The sequence below is a fragment of the Amblyomma mixtum genome, chromosome 8 (genome assembly GCF_055824585.1).
Source record: "Amblyomma mixtum isolate Tamu chromosome 8, ASM5582458v1, whole genome shotgun sequence".
Taxonomy (NCBI): Eukaryota; Metazoa; Arthropoda; class Arachnida; order Ixodida; family Ixodidae; genus Amblyomma; species Amblyomma mixtum.
Window position 1 is genome coordinate 72649314 of NC_143019.1, and position 10222 is coordinate 72659535.

General features: G+C 45.1%; 1 protein-coding gene across 1 annotated transcript; it reads right to left on the reverse strand.

The window, feature by feature from the left end:
• Positions 1 to 523: 523 nt before the first annotated feature.
• LOC149332972 (BTB/POZ domain-containing protein 6-like) lies at positions 524 to 6944 on the reverse strand. The gene is made up of 3 exons (XM_089558513.1): positions 6470 to 6944; positions 3331 to 3622; positions 524 to 1640 (listed from the first exon to the last, which is right to left on the reverse strand). Exons 1-3 carry the CDS (start codon positions 6703 to 6705, stop codon positions 1344 to 1346), a joined length of 825 nt encoding a protein of 274 aa, XP_089414639.1. The 5' UTR covers positions 6706 to 6944; the 3' UTR covers positions 524 to 1343.
• Between the last annotated feature and the right edge of the window lie 3278 nt (positions 6945 to 10222).

Consider the following 10222-nt stretch of genomic DNA (forward strand, 5'->3'; position numbering starts at 1 on the left):
CAATTCTTAATACAGGAAAAAATCAAGGCCACACAAACCACATGTCAAGCCTTGAATAATCTAGCGTACTTCAATCATTCTGTAGTAGAACGATATAACACTAAGGTTAAAACGAGAACAGAAAAAAAGAAGAAAAATATTTTGTGAAATCTGCTGCTGGTGGCAACAGTGCGGCCCTGAGATTTGAAAACGCCAGAAAATGCCTCCGTGGTGATGAAACATACAGGGGCAGACTGATTTGGTCGATGTGTGCTTGACCACGCCCAACCTTGCACAGGCATTCAGTGGCGAAATCAAACTGTGGTAATCTCCAGTGCTATATAAAACAGCAAAAAAAGGCGGTACTGTTCAAGGTAAGTTGTTTGTTTGTACTTAGGGCACCATCAAGAGCATTTTTGTGACAAACAAGTCACCAACAAGTTTATGAAATTTAACGTGTGTCTGGGGTTGCTGTTGAGGCTTTCAACGTTCGCATCTGGACGTTAAATTTAACGGGGGTAATGAATAGTACATAGGACTCTCGGGTGGTACAGGAGCTCGGCCACGCGCCTTGGCAACAACGCTGGTCATACTGCAAATTCTGCGCAGTTCTACAGTGTATACTTTCCTGAACAGACCTTATCCAAGTGACCCTGTTCATTTCGTGCGTGCTTTAGACCATCTCCCGCCTACACTAGGTATAGAAGTCTTTCTCCTCCAAATTTCTCCACGACCATCAGAGCAAGAGTATCCATTGATGAGCTATTTGTCCAGCAGAAACTGGTAAAAGTGACTGCTCACGTGCACTTTTTAAGTTCTTAGCGTATCGAACGTCTTGGTATGTAACTATGACCACCTGATTTAGCGGTGCAGTAAGAATGAGCCGTAAGAATGAATCGTTTATGCAAAACTGCTTAGCATAAATTATGTAAAATTGAACTAAACAAGTGATTTTGAGCACCAGACCAGTGAAAATCGTGGATTCTTCCCAGTCAGTACGCAGTGCGATGCAGGCATGCACGAATCGCCTTACACTAAAAAAAAAAAGAAACACAAACATATACGTATAGGTTGCTCTCCTCAGCACACGGCTGTGCTAGTGTTAAACTGCCTCCAAATGTTTCACGCTCGAAATTTGGCAATCATAAAAGTGGGTATGTTTGCTATTCTCAAATACTATAACTTTAAAACCACAACCTTATGTGATCAGAATAACACGTTCAAGTAAAAATTTGCGTCAATCGAAACGTAACTCCAGGCAGAAAGCTTGACGCTTCATGACTTGCGTAACGTTATGTGGCAGCGTGCCAAAAATATTTCAATAAAATATTCAATTAAACAAATGGGATTTTCTCCTGGAGCGCCTAACGAGGCGTTTTCTCACGGCAAACCCACGACGGCAGCTCGACGGACCCGTTGCCAATCATCACGCTCATGATGTCGAAGGTGTCGTCCTTTGCCAACACGCTACCGGCTTCCACGGAAGAGATGAATGACACGAACTCCTCCAGAGTTAGGGCCAGAAATCTCAGCTTGGGCAAGAAAGGAGCGATGACGGTCTTGACATCCGCGGGCTTTCCAGTAGTGGCGCTCCTCTGGCAGTAGTCTTGGGCCCATCGGTGAACGGCAAGGAGGACACAGATCTCTGGAACGTTCGTCACCTGCGGTTGAGATGTGTGCAGCGCTTAGAGATGTTGGTTTGGTTGGTTTGGTTTATGGGGTTTAACGTCCCAAAGCGACTAAGGCTATGAGACACGCCGTAGTGGAGGGCTCCGGAAATTTCGACCACCTGGGGTTCTTTAACGTGCACTGACATCGCACAGTACACGGGCCTCTAGAATTTCTCCTCCAAAGAAATTCAACCGCCGCGGCCGGGATCGAACCCGCGTCGTTCGGGTCAGCAGCCGAGCACCATAACCACTGAGTCACCGCGGCGGCGCTTAGAGATGTCATCACGGCAACGTGCAGAAGCTTAAGAAGATGCGATGTAGCATTGATAGGATGTGATGAGCTCTCGAATTAACCTACATTTGAACAGAGACCAAAAAAAGCTTATGAGTGGGAAACACATAGGCGACTTAACAGCAAGAGGGAAAGATGAGGGTAACAAGACGTCGCTGCAGAACCGATATTTCGATTAACCGAGGATAATGACCTTAGCATTCAAGCGATAACCTTGCAAAAATCTTCGGGCCTTCTTGATCACATTCTTAAAGAAGAAAATGAGATAAGATTTGAAGCTGCTCTACCCCAAATATTCCAAAGGATCCCCCAAAATTTGGAAGAAGCCCACCGCAGAATATAGAATAAGGTGGATTACTTGGCAGATTAAGTGAATTAGTAGGCAGGCTAAGGTGGAAGAGTGGGTCGAGTTGGTATAATCCCATATGATAATCCAAGGGAAGGTACTTGAATATTATAGTCCTCAGATTTGATAATTTGGTGGTGCTGATGACGTCACAACCCCCTCCACCAATAAGAGAATTTTGTTAAGGAGACACCCGGTGGTTTTGCAAGAGGCCAACCCAAATGATATCGCATTAATATCATTGCGGATTGTGCACTAGAAGTGGAGGGCAAGACAGCTAAGCGAGACACCGGCAAGGTCTCTCGGGAGGCGAACGGTCTGATGAAAGCCTTGAGCCCTGTCAAGAGCATAGAGCTTGTAAAACTGTCAGAGCTAATCTATAAGCCTAAGGTAACCGACATGAGGAAGTGCAGTATGGAAAGAATTGAACACGCTCTAAAGCACAGAGGTATATATTCACAAAAGCAGCCAAGATAAAACTAGGCATAGACAAAAATCAGATGCATGCAGTAAGAGTCAGGAATGTCGGTGTCATTAGCAATATGGATAAGATTGTTAAAGAAGTCGATGTATCCTACACATAGCTGGACTGCAGGAAAAATAATCAGGTTGCCACTGAGATAGGCTGTAGTGCAGAGGTAATGCGTATTCCGGGGGCAACTAAAGAATTGTAGAAAGGCTTACAGGCAATGCAAAGGTGATCATCGCCAGAGGAAGACCAAGTAACTGCAGGTTTGTTAAGGACGGTGGCGACATTGTGCTAGAGATACTAGCTACCTTGTATACGCAACGTCTCATGACCTCAAGCTCAGCAGACGCCTGGACTAGCAGTAAAATTATCTTAATCTACAAGAAATGGGATCTCAAGGACTTGAGAAATTATAGATCGATGCACAGGATTAACTATGCCCAAAGCTTCATCCTTCTGGCTGATCTCACCACCTTTCCGTTTCTAAGCCTTATTTCATTCAATGAAGTTTTTTGGCGCATTGGTGCTCCATCAAACAGAACCACCCAGGCCCATGTTAAAGAACACCCCTTACCTTGTCCAGGACGTAGTGCACTGTCTGCTCATGACAGTCGGTGAAGGCATCCGACAACAGCACCTCCTCAGGTTTCTCCTTCAACAGAACGTCAACCACGTCGTCGATGCTTCCACCGTCGCTCAACATTAGGCAGTCGATGACCCGACACACTTGTTTGGCTTTCAAGTTGGCCTTGATGTAGAGTGTACAAGCAAGCTCCAGCTCCGGGACCAAGTATTTCCCTGCAGCGGCTCTTGTGTAGATCGCTTCCTCAACACTGCTGATGATGGGTTTTCCCCTGTAGAGATACCTGCAAGAAAAAATGTGAATATGCGTTCACGTAACTTGAAACGAGGTTCAGTGTCAGCTCTTAATACGGTAATGTTGTGTAAGGTAATCATAATGGCCATGTATGTATATTTTTTGCAAGAGGTGTCCCCCGAGGATTTCCTGTGGAACCCTGTTACAGGACAGTTGTCCTGTAACAGGGTTCCACAGGACACCCCTGTCGTTCCAAATCCCTGGGGGTAAACAGATTCTTGTTCTTCATCCTGCAGGACTATGGAGGTTCAGTGGCGCCGTTATATGCCTTGTTGCATGGTTCGCAACTACACTTTGTGGCTGGATACCTTTGACAAAGGCCAAGTGTACGGAGGTCAGTCATGTTACCTGCGCCTCTTAATTAACGTCAGGCTTATTTTGTCTTGCGATAAGAGGCAATACTATCAAACAAAGTTCTACAACATTTTTCAAAAGAAACTGTAAAGAGTAACAATTTACCCTATGAAGGTTAAAGGGTCAGTCTACTGAATTTTATCGACCATATTTTCTTTGCGGCAACCGATAGCTCTTTACTCAAATTACCGTTTAGCCAGCTGTGGTGCCAAGGAGTGCGGTAGAACATTTTAAAATAGAATTTATTAATGTGAGAACACATCTGTATGAGATGGTAGTCTCATCGGGCAACCATCTGGATTTCCGCCGCGCGGCGACAAACATGGCGGCGCCCGTCGAAGCCGGACCTCTCGCTTCGGACTGAATTCTCGTTGTTGCTGCCTTTTTCAGTGCGTTCACTGGCCATAAATGGAGCGCCTGTCTTTCGCTTCGTCCCATCTCGCCTCTAAGAAAACATATAAGGGATAAATTTGCTTTATTTTAATAATTAGAGTGACGATTCTCTCGCTCCTAGGCTTAAGTGGAGAGTCCGTTTGTTTACAGCAATGGTTCCCGTCCTGATGACCAGATAGCGCCACTATAGGCTGAGTTTATTTTTGCGTCTCGGCTAGCATACGCTGAACTAAAAGTGGGAATGTGCCTGCGTTTTGCGTACGTGTAACTATAAATATTCATGTGATTTACAGAAAAAGCGAGCAGTACGCCTTCTGCAGTTTACTAGAACAAAACGTGTGTTTCTCTGACATTGCGGCATACAAATGGTACGTAGTATATTCACTTATGCTTCTACAAAAAAAGACTACCACTTTCTTGAAGAAAATGAACGTTTGGGGTCGCCACCATGCTTTTTTACGCGACTTTTAACGCCGAAATAAAATATAAATTCCTGCCTAAACCGGGCGCAGACCCCTCGTTATTGATGTTATAGGGTGCCAACTACCAGAATATGCCATTATTTATACACTCATCTCGGTGAGTAGACTGACCCTTTAAGCCCGAAATGCGAAGCACGATTTATGTATATTTTTGTGTCAGTAGCAGAACAAGAATAGAAGCAGGTGGAGACTGCCTTGATGTTTTATAAAGCGGGTTATCATTACTCGTTCACCGAACGACTAAAACATGCTGTTGCCATAGCAGCTGCAGGGAAGTGTAATATAGGGCACTACAACGTTGTACAACCAATTTAATTTATGTGAGAAGTCCTAGATGCTGATCAGTAAAAATGAGGCATCAAGGCGATTGAACCGCTCACCGCATCATGCCGTTGACAAGGATGCGATGAGGACACATGTATTTGAGTTTTATCTAAAACGAACATGAAATTTTGATCCATTCTCATTGAAACGGTGTTCAATTATGGTTCATTAGCGTCACATTTGTAACTAATGAGTCGTTGAAGAGAACAAAAATTTCCAAACTGTTTTTACAGCCAATTTCCCGAACACTGTCCAGCCGTCTGAATGGCAGTGCCCTCGTCGATATTTGTTTATATTGTTTGTTACCCGAGCTAACGAATAGAAATAAACATCACTTTTTTTTATATTTAGGTCATTGCTCACAATATCCCGTAATTTGTATAGAAATACTCGAGTTCAAACAGACACGTACAAGCGCTAAAAAACACGGACAGAGAAGAGACTTGGACAACACGAGCGCTTACTTTCAACTGAAGGTTTATTGATACAGAAGCACAATTTTATACACCTTGCTGCACGACGTCAAACTGATAGCCCTGCCGACATCACGTGGCTGCTCCCAAAAACATTATTTCCTTTTTAGTCAGTGTGACAGATGGTGCGCTGACGCAGGATGAACCGGCTTTTGTAATCAAATCTGCCTCTATTATCTCTCTCACATCCTGACAACTATGTTTCGACACAATCTTGCATGCGCTGAAGACAGGTTTACATGGTTTCTTATTCTTTACAGCACAATCATGACAATGTTCAGAAAGATTACCGTCTCTATAATTGCCTACCTTCCTCCTGTGTTCCAGTAATCTTTCGTTCAGACATCGGCCAGTTTGACCGATGCACCTAGAGCCACACGATAGAGGAATGTCATAGACCACACCAGAAACACATGCTACAAAAGGATCCCGGTGCTTGATACCGCATGGTTCTTTAGGCTTTAGAAAAGGATTAGTCAACTTGACTAGTTTTTGTCACAAGTCACAAGTCACAAAACATGTCACAAGTCTGCTTTAAAGGGCACACGCACGGGTGATGAAAACTTGTTGCAAACAATCCGGGTTATGGGGAGTAGCAGTGAAAAAGTGCTATAAATTTGTTCACAAATTATCCCACAGGTGACAAAACCCCTTTTCATTCTCTATTCCCGTTAATCCACATCGACCCCCTCCCCTAACACTTATTTGAAGTGCCCCATAGAAACATGGCAGGGATTATAGCTTCCTGAATCCAGCAGAGCTTTGCACTTCTGACGAAAAAAAAAGTCGAGTGAAGTGTAATAGACCTACTTGAGTGAACCGTAGAAGCCGTCAGGGTGAAGGTCTTCGATCACCACAGTGGCTTTTTCAGCGAGCGGGCCGTAAAACATAGCACCGAACACTTCGTTCTTCATTGCCAGTAATTGTCGGTGGCCCTTGAACGTCTTCGAGACAGGATACTTCTCCGACTTCACGTTGAAGTCCACGTCGGCGTACTGCCCAGTTTCCAGGAACTTCTTTAAATTCAACTGCCCATCACCGTGCATGTCGGGAACATGAAAGACAGCAGAAAATGTGTGTCTTCTTCAAGAGCAAACTTGAACAAAACAGGGTTACTGTGATTTGGGAACTTTACAGAAACTATATCCTTTCCTAAAGGCTTCTTGTTATTTATATCTTTTCTCTTAATTATTCCTGCATAACGTACAGTCCCGGACAAGAGTTTGTGGGAGCAAGCTCACAGAAAAAAAATTAGGCAGTGTTTAACCACGGTTATACCCAAAGGTCAAGAGATAGCATCTTGGTCCCGGCCGGAGCCAAATTCGTAAGTTGCCACCGTGTCGGGCATGCTCAATTATGGTCTTACATCCCAGAAAACCAAAAACCTCTCAGAGACGTCTAGCTAGACATCTCTGAAAGGTTTTTGGTTTGCTGGGATGGTTTTTGTTCGGGCCAAGGTCAAATTGCGGGGGAGGCAAGGGACAAATTTTGGCAATAGCCTGGTCGAAATTCGGATGTCACCACTGTGCCGCGGGCATGCTCAATTATGGTTGGATATCGATTTTCGTCCAAATCGGCCGAGGTCAAATATCAGGGGTGTAGGGGGCAGGGGCGAAATTTTGGAACTAACCTGGGTCAAATTTGTAGATGACTGTCGCAAGAGGCGCCCGTGTGCTGTGCGACGTCAGTGCACGTTAAAAATCCCCAGGTGGTCGAAATTATTCCGGAGACCTCCACTACGGCACCTCTTTATCTCTTTCTTCTTTCACTCCTACCTTCATCCCTTCCCTTACGGCGCGGTTCACGTGTCCACCGATATATGTGAGACAATTACTGCGCCATTTCCTTTCCTCAAAAACCAATTTACCAATTTACTGTCGTGATGCCGATAGTGGAATTAGTCAGGCGATCGATTTTGGTCCCAACCTAAAAAATATGCCCAGGCTTAGCTTGGTTAAGCCATGAATGCGTTGCATATTGCGCGGTCTTTTTGCGTGAGGTATTGCTTGGCGACACTCGATTTTCTCAGCAGCTTTTCCTACGTGACGTATGGATGGATGGAAGGATGGATGGATGGATGGCTGGATGGATAGGAGCGCCCCCTTTGAAATGGGGCGGTGGCAACCGCCACCATGCTCAGCCGTCCTTTTTATTCTTTTGTCTTCTCTTTTTTTCCTTTTTTTATTTTCTTTTCTTTTTTCACGCGGTTTGGTGACGTCACATCACCACTTGACGTGACGTCACCAAACCACGTGACGTCACGTCACGTGGTTTGGTAGCTGCCCGGCCGCGCCCAAGGGCTGAACTGAGTGATTGCAATATGCTACGCATAAAAAGTCAAGTTTCGCGGGTGGGCCAAATTTAGGAGTGGCCCGAGTCAATTTTGGAGACTACCATCGTATGGAGCATATTCCATTAGCCTGGACATCAATTTTGGTCCAAACCGATGACGGTCAAATTTCGGGGGTGGCAAATTTAGGTGGGGGGGGATGTTGGGATGAGCAGCACTTTGGAAACGACCAGGGTCAAATTTAAAGACAGCATTGCATTGCCCATAGTCAAAGTATGCTTCGGCATCTGACTTCAGGCTGCTGCTAAGTCTGAATGTCATTTCAATGCCATATACGCATGCGGGCTGAATCTCGAGTTTTGCACAGAGCTGTCGCTCAAGGAATTCTGTGCGGTCAGGCAAACCCTAACCGTGCGTATCCGCGGAGCGGGCTACGGAGACTACACGAGATGCCCGCGGTGGCATGACTGATCACGGGGACACCTCGTGCACGTTGCCTGGGGCGCGAAATGACAAAGTAACGCTGATATGATTTCGAGACACTAGTGACCCGAGGCTACTGGTATGATTATCTGATGGTTTAGCTTAGTTTATTGGGGTTTACTCATAATCCCTCAAGATACTCATCATCCCGGCCGCGGCGGCTGAATTTCGATGAAGGCGAAATTCTAGAGGTCCGTGTACTGTGTGATGTCAGTCCACGTTAAAGAACCCCAGGTGGTCGAAATTTCCGGAGCCCTTCAGTACGGCGTCCCTCATAGTCCGAGTTGCTTTGGGACGTTAAACCCCATAAACCAAACCAAAATTCATCAAGAATGAAAATTCATGAATGAAAACTCAAGAGTGAAAATTCATCAAGAATCAATTTTTATGGGTATCATTCATCAAGAATGAGTGAAAATGAATGAATGAATGAAAATTCGAAAATGAAAATTCATTAAGAATAAATTTTTATGAGTATCTTGAAAATTCATTCTTGATGAATTACGCAAAAACGAAAGCTGTTCTGCCATGCCCTAAATCAACACCATGTAATGTCTGCATCGATTTCCGTGTAAAAGTGATTATCTAATTGCACTTTCTTATGTCATTAAATCGCGCGTTATTTTGTTCCAATAGTTGATGCTATGGGGCCACCTTGCTGGTTACTTACTAAGATGTTGACACTTGCTACCAACCCCTCAAAATCGCTTAGTCTAAAAGCACTTCGCTCACATTTGCGTTATACCATGCAGGAAGCTAACAATCACCGGAACCAAGGAGCGCAGGCGATGTTTTTTTGTTTACATTTGTGGCGTTGATCAATAAGAAATTAATAGTTAATTATTTATGTCGGTTAAAAGTAATTCATCAGAAAGCAGATGAAAAGAAAAAACAACCACATGCCAGGGGTGGGATGCGAACCCAGCAACGCGGTGCCCCGGAAGGGAAATCCTGAAGTCATGGGTCCGGATCCCACCCGTGGCATGTGGTACTTTGCTCTTCTGCTTACTGATCCCACCATTTCCCACGAATATTTGTTCTACTACACAATGTTTTGAAGCCTGCCTCCAGTGGAAACTTCCCCCAAGAACGCGAACTCTACATTTCGTCTGGCCACAGTGTCGACGGTCCTGTGCTCTGCGGTGAAGAGGCGCAGAGAAACGACACAACTTACGGTGCGACAGTTCAACTCCCAAATTTTTTTTCTCCTTTTAAACAGAAATTACCTCGATTAAGAAGGGTGAGGTGGCGTTCCTGGGCCAGACAATGGAGGAGGCGGCCGGGTTTGAGGGTTTGTGGGTAGCCCCAGAGTGTGTGAGGGGCATTAAAATCACCACCAAAGAGGAGATGGGAGGTAGAAGAAAGAGAGTGAAGGAATTTGCACAGAGCAGAGAATAAAGAGGAAGTGACAGGGGGGTTGTAAAAAGACAAAAGGACGTGTGAGATGCGGGAAGAAGGGTGGTAATAAACCACACCAACTAAATATTTAAGGAACGCCACCTCACCCTTCTTAATACTCCTGGCTCTCCTACTCGAACGGGCACTGCCTCACAACGCCCTACGACACCCGACCTCACTTTCTCTCGGGGTTCCCTTTCCTTTCACTGGCAGGTGACAGCCGAAACTCTTCTGAGTGACCACTTTCTCATCCATATCACCACCTCTCTCTCCCACATCCCTCGCTGTCATCCGATTATTCACACTGACTGGCATGCTTTTCGTACTAATCTCGCCTCCGACTCCTTTCAATCCTACGACGACTGGACGTCACGCATCTCTGCAGCGCTCAC

Excerpts from the sequence above, each read along its gene's own strand:
- LOC149332972 (XM_089558513.1), bottom strand. The coding sequence starts at position 6,705 with ATGCACGGTGATGGGCAGTTGAATTTAAAGAAGTTCCTGGAAACTGGG. Across the intron at positions 3,623-6,469 it reads GGCTTCTACGGTTCACTCAA|GTATCTCTACAGGGGAAAAC; the intron begins GTAGGTCTATTA and ends TTTTTCTTGCAG. Across the intron at positions 1,641-3,330 it reads TGCACTACGTCCTGGACAAG|GTGACGAACGTTCCAGAGAT; the intron begins GTAAGGGGTGTT and ends TCTCAACCGCAG.